Source organism: Lepisosteus oculatus, chromosome 2, assembly GCF_040954835.1.
Source record: "Lepisosteus oculatus isolate fLepOcu1 chromosome 2, fLepOcu1.hap2, whole genome shotgun sequence".
NCBI lineage: Eukaryota > Metazoa > Chordata > Actinopteri > Semionotiformes > Lepisosteidae > Lepisosteus > Lepisosteus oculatus.
The window spans coordinates 48,147,871-48,164,801 of NC_090697.1; the positions used below are offsets into that span (position 1 = coordinate 48,147,871).

Genomic DNA, 16,931 nt, shown 5'->3' on the forward strand with positions numbered 1-16,931 from the left:
AATGACTCGTTCTATGCATACGGCTCTCCAATATAATCTTAATCACACTCAAACGTTATCAAAAGTTATAATAAACCTGTCAGTATTTGTCAAGATAACCTCAATTTAGGTTTGCCACTTAAATTATTTAATACAAGTGTTAGAGTTACAAAAGTAAACTGGTTCTAAAGGGGGTTTCACATTTCTCTTTCCTAAGCCAATGAACAAACTCTGAAAGTGCTTAAAAGGCTGAAAGGGCAATCATTAGTGACCTTACAATTGAAAAATAATGAGTTCTGAGGTGAAAGCCACAAATTCCAAGGTACATTATTGTGGCAGACCAGCAGTAATGAGGATAGTGATTTCAGCTGCCACTAGAAGTGGTCAGAGTTTCTGTTGTGTGTATATACTGTATAGCTTCACCAATGATGCATTGATTCATTAGTTAACTAGCGAAGGGCTGAGAAACACATTTTTACATGTGGTGAATTTAGATTAAATTAGATTAGTCCATCCACCCGTTTGTTTTCTAATCACTTCTTCCTATTCAGGGTCACGGGAGGGCCAGAGCCTGTCCCATCAAGCAAAAGGGACACCCAGGGTACATCCTAGATGGGACACCAGTCCATCAAAGGGCCGACAGACACAAACACAGATACGCTCATTCTCATACCAAGGACAATTTTCTCAGAAGCCAAAGTATGTTTTTGGATTGTGGGAGGAAACCCACACAAACCTGGGAAGAACATGCATGCTCCACACAGATAGCACCTCCAGTGATACAAGGCAGCAATGCTAACCACTGCTCTACTGTGCTTCCCACTTTAGTTTAGTTTGTAATATAATTATATAGCTTGGTACTCACTGTGGCAGTTGGTGTGGGTTAGTTAAAAGGAGACGTTTGTGTGGTGAGATCATCACATTTGATCCTAGCACAAGTATCTTGGCTGTCCATTGTTATTTCCATGTGTTTAGGCCTCACGAGGCACCTGTGAAGAGGTTGGCCGGTCACAGTCATTTACTATCATCTCCGTCAATCCATTGGTCCTCTTTCTGAAGTTAAAAAATTAAAAAATACCTCACACCAATACCTCACACAAAAAGGAGACTTTAGAGAGGGCTGAAAACTTCTGATAAAGTATTTATTGTTAGAGGAACAACTCGATATTAAAGTGGCATGTACTCATCCTCTCATCTTCTATCTGAAGTTGTATGTTTCTTTAAGTTTGCTAGAACAGTATTTTAACATTTATTTTTCCTTTATTGCCTAGCCTTCTTCAACTAATGTCAGAAGATACAGTAGCAGAACATGGACAGTTGGAAAACAGAAAAGTCTGTGTACTGCTACAGTATCTTCTTTTACACTTGAGCATTCTGGATTCATTGTTAGTATCCTGTACTAACAATAACAAGCCATTTCAGAATGTCCCCTTTTAATTTCTTTTCAGATAATTCCAGTAGAAAAATTAGTAAAAGGAAAGTTCCAGGACAACTTTGAGTTTGTGCAGTGGTTCAAGAAGTTGTTTGATGCCAATTATGATGGGAAGGACTATGACCCTTTGCTGGCAAGACAGGGTCAGGATGTGGCCCCTTCTCCCAATCCAGGTGAACAAATTTTCAACAAACCCAAGAAACCTTATGGCACTCCAGGTAACACACTGGTTAAATGTCAGCTGTCTTTCACGCAACGCTTGTTCCGAATGATAAGAACGCGCTCTGGCTACTGGTTTGCAAATGACCTGCAGAATGCCTCTGCCCTGTCCATCCATGTGCTTCTATGAGCAATAAATATTATTTTATCTCTGACACCATTTTGCTTACTTTCAGCCTTCCATGATTAAACAGCATATTGGAATGCCACCCAATTAACCTGTTCACATTTGATTTTGAAAGAAAATGTAGAAGAAGCAGTGCTGCCCTATTGAAATTACTGCTTCATCCCAAACATATCAAAGGATGTAACCTATAGGAAGGGGTACAGTAACAATGAAAGCAATCAGGTGAAAAGATTACTGCCACACCCAATGAAAAGATAACATTAGCTTAATGGCTTTTCTGTTTTGGCCTGACAGACCTTTTACCTTGTCCCAATCAAACCACTTATCAAAAGCACCATACTTCTGCTTGTGCAGTAGTTTTGTGCTGTGACAGTTTTGCTGAGACACAAAGGCATATTGCACTTAATGTATACATGCCTAAATGTTGCTGTATCCAAAATCTGAATATTATAGGGAAACTGCATTGTTTTGTCATAAAGTTTGCTCTGCCTACCCTGCTCTGACTGCTCCAAAGCCTTGTGCTCGACAGCAAAATTCAGCATTTCTAGTAGATCAGATGCAATTTGCATTAGTTCTGGCTTTTTAGTCTCTGAACAACTCCTAATATCAGTGCACATTTTACAAATCTTGCTTAATTTTTAATAGATAACACGCTGACAGTTCCACACTTAGTGTTCCATTTGTGCCTCACTTCCTAGATCTTTCGGAAAGCACTGAACAAACACAGGAGTGTGTTGTTGCAGAATAGGCTATGCACGTCCAGTTGTCCCCGTGTTTTTGGAAGCCTTCTCTCCTGTTTCCGCTATGCTTGCTGGACTAAATTTAAAAAAACAACCTCTTAATGCATGCAGTGAAACTAAGCGTTTTAGCATTTCATTTCCCTCCAAGAACCAACTAGACATCAGCTGTAAATAATCTGTCGATGTGTGTCGTCCAGTGCCCCAGAGGACATCCCCTACAGCACCCAAGAACATGCCCGCACCTCAGAGGCACGTCAACACAACCCCATCTGTGGGCATCAGAAAGAACCCTCCCGTGGCCAGAAATGGTGGCAGTGACACAGACGCCCAGATCATGGAGCTCAACCAACAGGTAACCCTTTACTGAGATCTTGAATGGCTTGGCGACGGGATTCAGTTGAGTTCTTTTAAATGGTACTGAGTGAGATAAATGATTTAGTTGTCTTTTAATATAAATATTAAATTTGTGCAAAGATTTCCTGGAATTTTGCTCTTCTGCATTCATCCATCTACCCTTTTTCTGACCTCATTGTCCAATTTAGTGTTGCAGGGGAACCAGAGGCTATCCCAGCAAGCCTTGGGCTTAAGGCAGGATACAGCCTGGACAGGACGCCAGTCCATCGCAGGGCAGACACATAGTCACAATTGCGCACTCTCACATCAGGACCAATTTTCCTAGAAGCCAGTTAACCTACCAATATGTTTTTGGCCAGAGCACCTGCAGGGAACACACGTGATCATGGGGAAAACATACAAACTCCACACAGATAGAACCCCAGGTCCAGAATTGAACCCAGGACCCCAGAGCTGTGAGGCAGCAATGTTAACCACTGTGACACCATGCCACCTGGTTACATAGCTAATAATTATCATAAATAAGTGTGATTGTTCTTATTTTAATGATGGTACTATACTAAAATATGCAAGTAAATTATTGATATACATTTATGTGGTACTTCAGAACTAGTCAGAGGCCATTTCATTTTCGGTTTATGAATTTTCACCTTACGAGCGGTATTCCTAAAACAAATTACATTCGCAAATCAAGAGATGGCTACATCCTTATCTTTCTTTGGAATCTTTGGGATTGCTATACAGATGATTGTCTTATTCAGTTCTGATTATTTCCATATCCTTCCATGTAATAGAAGACGTATTGAAGGCGATAATTACTAGTTCTGTTTTGTCAAAATAATAATAATTGCTTACACTTATATAGTGCTTTTCTGGACACTCCACTCAAAGTGCTTTACAGGGACTCCCCTCTACCTTCACCAACATGCAGCATCCACCTGCCATAGTGCATAGTGCATCAGAACACTCACCACACATCAGCTATCAGTGGGGAGGAGAGCAGAGTAATGAAGCCAATTCATAGATGGGGATTATTAGGAGGCCATGATTAGTAAGGGCCAATGGGAAATTTGGCCAGGACACTGGGGTTACACCCCTACTCTTTTCGAGAAATGACCTCAGTTTTACATCTCATCTGAAGGATGGCACCTGTTTACAGTATAGTGTCCCTATCACTATACTGGGGCATTAGGACCCACATAGACTGCAGGGTGAGTGCCCCCTGCTGGCCCCACTAACACCTCTTCCAGTAGCAACCTTAGTTTTTCCCAGGTACTGACCATCCAGGTACTGACCAGGCTCACACCTGCTTAGCTTCAGTGGGTTGCCAGTTATGAGTTGCAGGGTGATATGGCTGCTGGCTGAAAATGTTTTATGGATGGATGCTTCTGTATATCAGCAACTTCCAATCAGTGGATAATACCCCTGTCTCCCTGCCTGCTGAAAGAGTTTTGTTAATGGCTCATCAGATAAAAGATTACCAACTTTATTTCTGAAATATTTACTTCCTCCTTTACTGTCCTTTTTCAGTTCTAATACTGGAAAAAATACTTCTACAACTTATTCGGAACATTTTTTACTGCTCTTCTGGTCATTCTAATATCCTTTTTAACATGTGCTTGCAGCTCAGTGTACTTCTTTTCTTTAACTCTCTTGCTCTTTTTGAAAGTGCTTTCTCCTTATAGTCCTTGTAATTTACTTAAACATTTGGCCCACCGCTTTTCTGACTTTGATTTACTTGTCAGTGAAATGTGTTCTGTGCTTCAAGGAGAATATCTATAAGCTGTTGCCATCTGTTTTCTTGTAAATTCCATATATCATCTGTCCTATTCTACATCTAAATCAATGTACTGTACAGTATTTGGCTGACAAAGCAACTTACATTTGTATTGGGCATTTTACTGAAGTAAGTTTATTTTAAAAACTCACTCACGTTCTGTGCTCAATGATACAACAGTAGCACCCTTGGGACACTGACATCTTGTGATTTGAATCCACCACCAGCTCTGAACCCAGAACTTTCCAGATTTTATAGTGTCAACACAGTCAAACTTTTAGGTCTTGATTTTCTTGTGGTGCATGAGAGGTAGCCAAGAAACCCACTTTATGATAAATACTTTGTGAAGGTTGTATATAATTTAAGTTATAAATATAAGTTATATATAATAAGTTAAATATAAGTTCTGCTTGCAGATACTAGCAAGGTGAAGCATGCTTTAAGGAAGACTAAATGTGTCATTTAACATTCTGCAAAAATGGCCATGCAATGCATTATTTCACTTATTTAAAAATCTATACTAATTATTTGAGACAAACTTCCCTATATTATTTTTTAATGCAAAGCAGAATCCAAATAGCATAGTAAGTGGCAGTAATGATATTTTAATGATTTTTAATTGGAACTGTTTAATGAAACAATGCTCAGTTGAGCTAAAACAGACTAAAAGAGAGGAGAGCCTCTTGAATAAGTGTGCATTAATACAAGGACCTGTATTCCAAAATGTTTGAATAGTATTTTCAGAATTTGTAGAGCATTTTTTTAAATAAATCAGTGCTTATAGTGTTTTTATTTCTAAATCCACATGGTTAATCATATCATTTATTATGGATACCATAAATAAAGTATGCTGACTAAAAATAGTGTATTATTCAGCATTTGCTTATCATTTTTAAGTTTTACTTAAATAAAGTATACAGTTTAAATGTACGCAAGAAATCACCCAGCTGTGGTGAAAAGAAAGAAAGCAAATGAATGCAGGGAAATCATTATCCCTTTCTCTTTTCCAGTTAATGGAACTGAAATTGACAGTTGACGGTCTGGAAAAGGAGAGAGATTTCTACTTCAGTAAACTAAGGGACATCGAGCTGATATGCCAGGAACATGAAAGTGAAAATAACCCAGTCATCTCCAGGATTATAGAGATTCTCTACGCTACAGAGGTACCTGTCCGACCCTCCTCATAGCTTTCTGTAATTCCATTGCAATTCTTGCTCCAGTGATCATGACTTGTTAGAAGCATTTGATCTTACGTGCTAGCAGTAGTCAAGAGAACATGAGAGGTAAGCAGACAAACTCTCACCGTTGATACACAAACTGGGTTGTTTCTACTTGATTTTTACATATGAAATTAAGACCATATATTGTACATACTTTACAGTATGACAGGTTATTATACATTAATTCTGCCCTGAAAAAAAATTAAACTACAATAAGGTGCTGCAGTTTAAATATCTACAGCAAAAGTATTAATTCTTCATATTTTTGTCATTTTGCCATTGAGCACTATGTTTATAAGTGCAAAAAAAACTGTAGCAAGTGGTGTTTTGTAGTATAATAATGTAAAAATCAACTTACTACTGTAAGTCCTTCAGTGATCTATATTTTTTGTTGGCTAAATAGAGGTGGATCCATACTAAAAATGCATTGATCGTAGACTTTAGAACACACAAAATGTATGTTCGTGTTTACTATTATTAGCAGTGACTTTTCTGGTTAATACTTTATTGATGAAGCTGGCTCCTACATCAGATATGCTAAACTGATCTTTTCTGGTTCCTTGGTGAGTTCTTCCTAGAGAGTCTTCTGCCTACAAAACTGATTCGAACAATAGCCATGTCTCTTCAGCACACACTCATGCCTTTTTTCCAATGTGTTTAAACCACTGCCCATCAACAATGTGAAATTCCAGTAGCAAAATATCAGTTTGTAATCTGATGTCCAGTTTACAACCAGGGCTAATTGCAAACCAGATCTGCATTTTGTCATTAAATGCCTGGATGTTCAGTCTGTTACATTTTTGGTTTGAAATTGTTTTTCTCAAGGATATCAAATCCCCATCTTACTGGCAAGTTGCTTTTTGGAAGTCAAAATCCGCCACATAGATTATGATTTAGACTTGGGAATGCAAATTTTGCCAATATCCTATTGGTATTTAACATAGAGCTCTTCTACTGTAACTGACTAGCACAAGGGTACCACCTTTTTTTGTTTAAATATTATAGCAAATATCGGAGAATAGGGCCCGTATGTTGAATTTAAGGCAGTGTTGTTGAGGTTTTTTTTAAAAAGGAAGATTAAACTTTAGTGCATTGTGGCATTTTCAAGCCTGCTTGGTGCATGGAATAGGGTGGGTATAAGGAGTCCTTGTGTTGGGCCAGTATATTATGTTGTATGTATGTAGATTGTGTTGGGGTCAGTTGTACTGATGGGATTGAAAATCGGGATTGAATCTGGTTTCAGTGAAACGCTAAGATGGTTCCTTCAAACTGAAAGATCCTGCCTAAAAGGAACGTCAGAAGAAATCTGAGACAAAACAGAGCTCAGTAAACTAAAATGTAGCTCATTGATGTTTTTAGAATAATTTAGCTATGATCCTGCCTGAAAGGACGATCAGAACCGTGAGACAAAACTGAGCTTGTGTGAATGCAGATCCATTTGGTACAACGCAACACGTTCAAAATTAAATCCAAGATTGGACCTGGACCAAGAACAAATCCCGTTAGTACTGCTGAGCCCTGGAAAAACCATTGCTCTCCGTCTTAGGTTCCAGAGGCCTCTAAATGAAACTCTGTGCTTTCCATTTCAGGAAGGATTTGCTGCTCCAGAAGATGAAGAGATTGACGAACAACCACACGATGACCAAGATGAATATTAAACTCAACATTACTTCTGCCTTATCCTGGTCTTTCTTTTCACCTTTCTCTCTGTATCTTTCCCTGACCCTTCTATCTATATATCTCTTTTCCTTCCTCCCCTGTCTTCTAACATGAGATTACCCCAGCTGTTCACCCACAACTACATAATAACTTCCTAGGTTGTACAGCTTTTTCCCACACAGACACATATTAGTGACAGTGACTGATTCCTAGACATTTCAGCATGGTGTAAAAAAAAACATTACTGAATGAACAAATTATACGAATGTGGGGTAAGATAATGAACAAAGCTGTATATAATTCAAAGCAAAAGAAGAGAAGAATCTCCTGAATCCGATTGCTGCCTGGCCTGTGCAATTCTGATTTTTAACTCAATTCTGGATGTACTGGAATTTGTAAAAGGCCTTCAGCATAACAATGACACCATTCTCCCTCTCTTCACTACAGATTCCACTGTTGTGTCCATCCCATTGTCCCTCTACGACTGAGACTGTATTATAGTGAAAAAAACTAAACAAAAAGATATTTAATTTGTATATTTTTTTCTTAATGACTTTACTTGCACTTTGCATTTTGTTTTAACAGTAATCAACTGAAAACAAAAAATGACCGAATGATGGTGATGACAAGTTAATACATTGCAAGTTGTTTTAATGGCTTATTTGTGTTTTTAGAGACAGCATGAAGAAATTTTATTTTTTTTTGTTTCTGTTCTTTTAGATTGGGGGGGGCAGGGGCTATCTTAAAAATAAGAAATATGGCAGTCGTAACAGTAATGGAAGGCTATTTTCAATACGCTGTGAGATTAGCCTCTTTCCATAAATGTGTCCCATGAGCATGTGAATGTTATAGATGGTTGGTGAAGGATTGATATATTTTTTATAAAACTACTTGCATTCTTAAAGAGATGGTTCTCAATCGGGAAGTAGCCAGGGTTCTGTATCATTTTAGTCTTAAGAAAACATGGATATTAAGGGTGTTCAATATTTATCCCTGATGATCACTGTACACTGAGTACAGGAGCACTTTTATGGTGTTGCAGTAGAATGTATCTAACTAAAGGAATTGCTGAAGTTGTTACAGGTTGAGAGGCCAATACATCTAGTTCTCGGAGTTCAGGCCTGTTGGAAATGAATGAACACTAATCCATCATTGAGGATCAAACGTGTTGCATTAATTCAGAGTTGAGAATTGTTTAGCTGCTATTTTTATTTTCCAATCCTTTTGGATTTGATTTTTAATATATTGTATACACCTCTAATTGACATGGAAGTTCTCATTTGAACGTGATGAGGCGAATGATGTGCGGTTAAAATGAAAGACTTGGGACAATTAAGAAAGAAGCTAGCACAAAGTTGTAGACACTGCAGTTCAACCCTTGCTGCTTATACGATCAAACTCCACAGTCATCTGCCTTGGACATCTCACACACATTCTCACATTGCCTGTCTGATTGAAATTCTGTGGCCATAACAATGGTGTGCAAAACTTGCATCTGTTTTAAGTTTTATTAAATAATAAACTGGTGTGAAAAATGACAACGCGTTAATAGTATTTGCATTATATTTACATACTAAATCAAAGTCGGCATGAGCTCTTTTTTTCAGCCAGTGGCTCATGAGGACTGAGCACGTGAAAGAAGCACCTTGGATGAGAAAAGACTGTGCAAGGAGATTTTATTCTAACAAAGTTCTTCAATATACACAAAAAACCTAACAACCCAACAACCACCATCACTCTGAGTCCCCTTATACATCAAATAAAAACTAAAGTAACCCCATGTGAGCATGTGGCTCTCAGCACTTCAGCAATCAACTAATGCACCACATGTGAACCTATTTACACACAATAGTGGCAGGTCAGATGAAACTACTACCCTAATTACTGCTGGTCTGCCACGGTCTGATTCCACCTGGAAGGAGTAGCCACGTCACGGGTAGTTTGTGATGCGGTTGTTGAAAACATGTAGATGGGTTTGTATTCTAAGATCTTCACTTTCTCATTACATTTGTCAGTCTGTCCATCTCACATCTTCCTTTTTTACTCTTAGCATGAATGCCGAAGTTGTAAATTAATAATCCAGCTTTTCATGGAATTCTTTGCCCTCTCTTTTCACTTACAGTATTTCACAGATCTGTGCACTCTTCTCTAAATGCTGTGTGTGAAAAGCAATTTCACTCAAACCGTTTTGCAGTCTCATTTTGAACTCTTTATGCTCTCTTCAAAGCTGCCCTATTGCGGGTGCATTTTGCAAGACTGGGTTGTAAGATCAGTGTTTTGATTGATATTAAAGCTCCTTCACATCGGCTCCAGCATGTAGCTCTTTGCTGTTCACAATGATGAAATGGCCTCTTTGGTATTTAAGTACTGCAGCAGTCCTGTAGATTTTCCCTACTTCAGAAAGCATTCCAAAGATTAAATGAGTGAAGGAAAAGAAAACATTTTAAAAAGCGACCTTGAGTGAGGCTGAAGAAAATTCTATCAAAAGTTTTCAGAAAAAAGCATTTCAACTATGCAATCCAAAGTTAATCACAAACCCCTGCTGCATTTTGTTTTCATCTGATTCTTATGACAGGAAACCAACCAACAGGCACAGGCCTACCAAACCTGTGCCTGTCCAGGTAGTGAAATGTCTATTATTTCATCTTCCTGAAGTATTGACATTTGGTGTGTATCTGTGCAGGGAAAACTGGGAGAACAAAGCAAAACAAAAACACCTCTGTGCACTTAAGCAAAAATCACCAGAAAAACAAACAGAGAAGGTAGTTAAAGGTTGTTGATCTGCAAAGATGTTGTAGGGTGTAACTCAGTACTTCACCCTGAGCCTGGATGGACACCCCCACGCACACAAACACGATTTTATTAAGGACAGGTTCACCTGGGTAGCATGTCTTTGAAAGGAAGGAGGAAGCCAGATCACCCAGTAAAAACTCATATGAGCCTTTGAAGAATATGCAAACTCCGTACTGAATGTTTGACAGTGCAGAATCAAGCACAGGCCTCAAAGGCTGCAAAGCAACAATGAGAGCACTCTAAACATAAATATATGTTGATGTGTTAATAGTGTTATATATATTTATGTGTTATATATAACACATATAAACAGATATCTGTGATGAAGTCCTTTATAGGATTATAAAGTACTGTATATGTAGATGTCTAGTCATCAAGGACAAGTTTTAACTTTTAAGTTTAAGAATGAGATGTTACAGTTTATAAATTCTAAATGTAGAAATAAGCTGAAAACAAAAAAACGTAAAAAGTTTATTTAAAATGCTACCTATTACGTTGGAGCATAAACCACCTAAACATTTAAAACAATGTAAACTATTTTATTATTTAAAAAAGACTGTCCCATAAACAAAGTTATGTTATGCATACTGTACCTAATCGAAGCTTCATTTCCAGGAGAAGAAGTGGAAGTCAAAATAAATGTAATATCAATATTAGAAATAATATTGTCCAATTCCTTCACTTGGCTCCCCCATATGCTTCTCATTTTTATTTATTTTCTACATTTGCTTGTAGCTTGAAAATATTTAGCCTCATGGACCTTTTTTCAAGATATTTTAAAACTTTCATTGCGAGTGTACACAGAAATAAAGAAAAAGATGCTCCTTCCTTGGATTTCTTGAGAGAAATAAATGGACTACAAGATTTAAATCTGTAAAAACATCACTTGTTGGTGAATGTTAAATTCTGTTTTCTTCGAGATTTTTCGCTTTAATTTCTTTACAATACTTCAGTTATGCCTGGCTGTGCCTAAGTGTGGCTGGTCAGAATCCAGGTCCGAAGAAACGGGGATGAGGAATTCCAGAACAACAGAGGGAAAGTGATATGGGATTTAAAGTGATAATTGGTGGTGGTGGAGGGGAGTCCCCATTACCTGTAAAGCGCTTTGAGTGGAGTGTCCAGAAAAGCGCTATATAAGTGTAAGCAATTCTTATAATTATTATTAATTATAATTAAACAGTATGGGCCGACAGAGCAAGGATGAAAAAAGGCTAGGGTGCGACCAGAGAGAGGCAGGCTCACTGCACCTTGGGCAAGCAAAGCACAGCGCCTGGCTTGAGCAAAGTTGTCCACCAAGGTCCACCAACTAGAGCCAGGCAGCTTGGGACACTGGGGCGTCTCTCTCATCAGCTTCAGAGTGGACTCCTTCGGCCGAGCTCCTCCCAGGGAAGGAGGCTGCGCTGACCTGGAGGACAGCCCCCTGGAGTCGCCAGGGCTACAGGCCAACGCGATCGTCATCCCTCCTCTAGATGGGCTCTCCGACCCTTTTTTGTATTCTAGTTTCATAATTCCGTTCACCTGCCCCTTGTTCCTTGAGTATTACTTAAACCCCGTGCCTCCGAAGCTCTGCGCTCAGCGCTGCAAGACGGACACCGGGAAGCCCTCCTACCAGCGGGACCAGGAGAGACCTGATGGCATAGGCTTCACTCCGGCATCCTGACCATCTGAGTCCGGGGCTCAGAGCGCCTGGCTCCGTTATGGTTTTACCCTTCCGTGTTCCTACTTCCTTGTTCCTGTGTTAGTCTTGGATGGACTTCCCGGAAATGGACTTTGGGCTGCATACTGGTTTCCCCTTCAGGATTGTTTTGGACTTGTTTGCCTGTGCCACGCCCCCCAAACACCGTAACACTGCCATCACGCCCCTCTGTCAGTCATCCCGTCCTGATCCTGTCGTGTTTCCCTGTTGCCCTTCTCCAGACACTTCCAGATTATACCGTCTGTGTAAGGTCCTAAACAATACATTTGGGAGTCAGAATCAGCTCCCATTACACAGGCAAGCTCAGGAAAGGGAAGTGCAGGGAAAACCGAGGAAAGCCAGGGCAGTGCTTTATCATCCAGTAGGTTTCTCGTTGTGGAGGGGTCAGATCTCCCAGGCCGGGCAGGAAACGGAGGTTGCAGAGGTCCAGTCGGAGGGCCCCAGGAACTGGTCAAATCAAGGCACACACCCTCAGCCCAGGCGTGCGCTGTCAGCATGGTCTCCTGGAAGACAGCCCTCCAAGGAAGTGCCTGGATACAGACTGAACCGGATTACCAGGCACCACTGGGACTGGGGCCGACAGAGTCATCATCTGCTGAAAACCGGTCCCCGCTTCTGACCCGTCCACTGGTCCCCTCTTGGCTACTGAAAGCCTCCAGACAGCACAGCTATGAACAGAACTCTCAGACAGAGCCCGAGAGAACTGGAACACAGGAACAGGAAGGGCTCCACTGCCGAACTGGAAGGTGGGTCAGGAGTGAAAGGGGGAATAAAAGGAGGAGAGCTACCCAGATCCAGATGTGCTCAGCCCCAGGGAGCAATGGAAGGCAGAGAGGCGTTCAGCAAGGAGGCCAGGCGCGACACTCACACTGGGGTGGTCACTCCACCGTCATACTGAATGGAAAGCACAGTCCTGGAGGTGTCCCCTCCCAAGACCAGGCCACAGTGCGCTGTAGGGGATCCACAGGCATGCTCAAGACTGAGTGTCAGCTGCTGAGACTGGGCCCGAACCAGTTCCTCACGTGACCTCCCATTCCTCTAAGTGTATCCCCGACAACATGGTCAGGTACAGAGCTCCCAGATGGAATCCTGGAAACAAGGAAGGCTCCACTGGGATCCTGGAAGGCAGCCGTCAAAAACAAAAGAGAGAAAGAGATCGAGGTCGCCCGAGATGGGACCTGGATGCCAGAGGGAGTGAAGGCAGTCCACTGTTGTAAACGCGGGGAAAGACTGGTTTGAGTGAAGGCTACCCCAGCAGCAGAGCAGAGAGTGCAAGATGAGCTCTGGAAATCCAAGTGAGTAAAGCTGCTCATAGATGGAGGTAGGCTGCGCGAATTAAGCAGCCGGAGAGGAATCCGACTGCGAAGAGTGAAATCAGTGAAATCAGATCCCAGACAGATGAAGCACAGAGAGAGCGAGGCAGCTGGAGAAAAGTCTGTTCTTGCTGGAAGTGGACGGCTCAGGGTAAAAGCAGCCAAAGAGTCAGCCCAAGAGAACTGGCCGAAGGGTGGGGTGGAAGGGTGTGCTGGCAGTACCGCCAGTGAAGATTAATGAAGAGTCACAACAGCGGTGCTTCTGAACTGTAGAGGGGAAAGGATGATGGGATAACTCAAGTCTTGATTGGTGATTAGCAGGAAGGGGCCAAAAGAAAGTTTGTTTGAAAGTGATTATGTTAGGCCAGTAGTTACACCTGCAACCCTTTAATAAACTGCTGCGTTGTTAGGCTGCAATATGGAAAGAAACTGGCTCCAGTAGAGCCCAGATCTCAGGAACGTAAGAGCCACAGGCTTGAACAGCAGAGGAGGGCTTAAATGTGAACAAAAACACATGATCCTCCATCATCAGACTCTTCCTGCCGCCAGGATGAAATCTTATTCTCCCATTCTTCCAGACTGCCAGACTACCTTAGGATTCATCTTCGGCAAGTGCCTCCATCTGTCCACTCTTAAGTGGCTTTTTCTGTTTGTTCCGGGATGAGATTGAAACATTTAAACCAATATGTATATGATGAGGTCATCTGAGTCAGCACCCCAGACAGCGCTGATTACATGAGTCTGGGGACATGGATACATCTGTCGCTCAGGAGGTAGTGAATCTGAATGAACAAGGCTGAGAACACCAAATTGTTTGTCCAAAGTCCTGATCCAAGGGGTAAGTACAACTTTAAAATGAGAAATTGTGATTAAAGTGATAGGGGATACATTTATTTAACAAGTCTGTTGTCCTGAATCTTTAGACGTTTTTCTTTTTTACTTCACTGATTGCAGATCTGTGTTTATTCTAGTTAATACCACTTGGCTTTTCTGAATTGACTTGTAACATTGATCTGGATCGCAGCCATTACAACAGATTTGCTTCTAAGATGAATCTGTATGAAAAGTTTTCAAAGTCAAGCTCCCAGGTGCCCTGGGCCCCATGTGTTCAAAGCTGCCAGATACTTTCAGTCACAGTGTCAATGCTACAACAGACCTGGGGATCAGAGGTGCATGTTGTTGGTGTTCAACCACTTAACACTTGAAGGTAAATGCTTTAAAGAAATTAAAAGAAAAATTGAAGTGTGTCAATGCTGCCACCTGGTGTCCCACAAAGGAATTAAAAGTTTTCCCAGATCCATCTTTTGCGTGAATTTGCATTTGTTACAATTATACCCGCAATCCCTTTATACAGCAATAAAAACTAAGTGCTTGGTGAAGGTATGAGCTGTTACTCCAAAACATTAGTTTCAATATCATGTGTGTTGCTGTTATGATCCACACATATTAACAAAATGAAGTGGGTTATAATAGTATCATAATTTATACCAATCCCCAGTGAAGTGCACTGCATGGGCATTTTCCATACACTAATGCAGATATTTCAAAATGACAAAAAAAACAACGTATTTCAGTGTATTATTTCCTGAAACCAAGTGTGAGAATGTTGAAGTTTTTTAAAACAGAAACGTTTAAACACAGAACACAAATAGTACAATGCAGGTTTAGAGAAAAGGAAAATAAATCAATCAACTGGAGACCCGTCCAGGGTGTATCCTGCCTTGCGTCCGTTGCTTCCTGGGATAGACTCTTGTATTGGGAAAAGCTGTTAGAAAATGAGTGGATGGAGGGATAAAGAAAACAAGACATGTGAGGGCAAGGATCTGATTAAACAGATTGTGTAAACTAAAAAATGCATTTGTCATGAGACACACAATCTGATACGAAATAAAATTAATCAAAATCAAGGAGTATATAAACCTCCCTCAAATCTTCAAATGTGAAGAAGCCGTTTTTTACCAAAAATGTTACTGACAAGTGAGACAGCAGCCAAGCAAAGGGATTGTTCTCCTCTATGAATTCCTGTAGCTCCACACCATTCCTTGAAAGATTTATTTAGTATTTAGAATAGTAATTTGAATGTTACAGATGACCACACATCCGGCTACAACATAAATTGTACTACTAAAAATGAAAAAACTCAAATAATTCATCCACACTTTGTTCACACAGTGTACTTAGGGCCTATTCACTCCTAATCCTGGAGGTGTACTCTGTGTTCAGGTTTTCTTTCTTCAGTTGACTCTTGGTAACTTTATTTGAATCAGCTCTTTAATTAGTTGTTGTGAATACACTGAGCATTAAAAGAACCTTGCCCTGTAAAAAAGAGCATCTTACAGCTATGTTTTCTGTGTCGGTTTTCTGTGCCACAGAATGTACAGTATGGCCAAGCTGCACATCCAACGTTTCTTAACTGCATCTTTTGATACACAACTATACCAATAACTTAAGATCTGAGAGTTATTCTAATCCTGTTATACCCCTGGTAATGAAAACCATCTCTATGGTATCATTTCATTCAGCCCAGGGTTACTTTCATAACAATAAATATATAGATATAGACGTCAAATGTTTTTACGACTCTTATTTGTTTTTATCAGCTGTAGCACTGTAATATGCAGGCATTAGTAATGTACTATTGCCATGAATCATATATCCATTTTCTAGCTGCTTCTTCCAATTTGGGACCAGGGAGGAGCTGGAGCCCATCCTGGCATGCAACGGGCACAAGGCAGGGTACACACAGGGTACTTGAACACACTCTCTCACACCAGAGCCAGTTTCCCCCCAGGAGTCAATTAACCTACCAGTATGTCGTAAGACTGTGGGACGAAACCAGAGCACCCGGAGGAAACCCACAAAAATACAGGGAGAACATACAAACTCCACACTCCAAGGGTTGGAATTAAACGCAGAGCCCAAGCAGTAACGGTAACCACTGCACCATCATACTTCCAGTGGCTCAGTGGGTGGCAATATTCTGCATTCACAAATTTACCATGTGGCTTCCTTGTGGTTCAGGAGGCTACACTGATGGGTACTACACTTCAGTCTGATGTAATCTATGTTTGACATTTGATTCCCTGGCTTTGGCATGGAAACTTTTGTTTCTATGTCTGACTTTGTTTCCCTTTACCTGACTGGCCTGTCAGAGTCAGTTTATAGCTCAACTGTCAACTGTGAAGCCTAGATTACATATTGCACATATGATATAGTATAGTAGTATTCTGCCCGTTCGCGAAAATGTATGAGGACGGTGAATGCGACTCTTTCAAGGTCACTGCACACACCCACCCTGATGACAGCGAGACAAATTATTGCCATCATGACTGATTAAAAACAAACAGGAAACTACAATAATCTAGATGCTGCTAGCTGAATGAGGCTTAGGTTAATGTTGACTTGTTGAAAATGTCAAGAATATTTTAAGAAGAATATTTTAAAGGCGCTCACAAATGCTCTACTATATGTTATGTGATAAACATCTTGTAATTTAAAATGACTGTCAAAATTACTAAATATCCTCAAAGGATACAAATTTATCATGGGGAAGATGACGTGGAGATTGAACTGCTGGTTTCAGATACCAGAAAAACAAAGTTCAGGGGCATCAACAGTTCAT

General features: G+C 40.5%; 1 protein-coding gene across 6 annotated transcripts in view; it reads left to right on the forward strand.

The window, feature by feature from the left end:
- mapre3b (microtubule-associated protein, RP/EB family, member 3b) overlaps positions 1-9,048 on the forward strand; it is a 90,754-nt gene extending 81,706 nt beyond the window's left edge. For 5 of the 6 annotated variants that reach the window (XM_015347918.2, XM_015347925.2, XM_015347930.2 and 2 more), the window contains 4 exons: positions 1,428-1,629; positions 2,695-2,849; positions 5,639-5,791; positions 7,438-9,048. In XM_015347918.2, coding sequence (XP_015203404.1) covers positions 1,428-1,629; positions 2,695-2,849; positions 5,639-5,791; positions 7,438-7,506 — 579 coding nt within the window. In that variant the 3' untranslated portion in view covers positions 7,507-9,048. The remainder of the gene's footprint in view (positions 1-1,427; positions 1,630-2,694; positions 2,850-5,638; positions 5,792-7,437) is intronic. The other variant, XM_015347909.2, reaches the window with a different exon arrangement.
- The last annotated feature ends 7,883 nt before the right edge of the window (positions 9,049-16,931 follow it).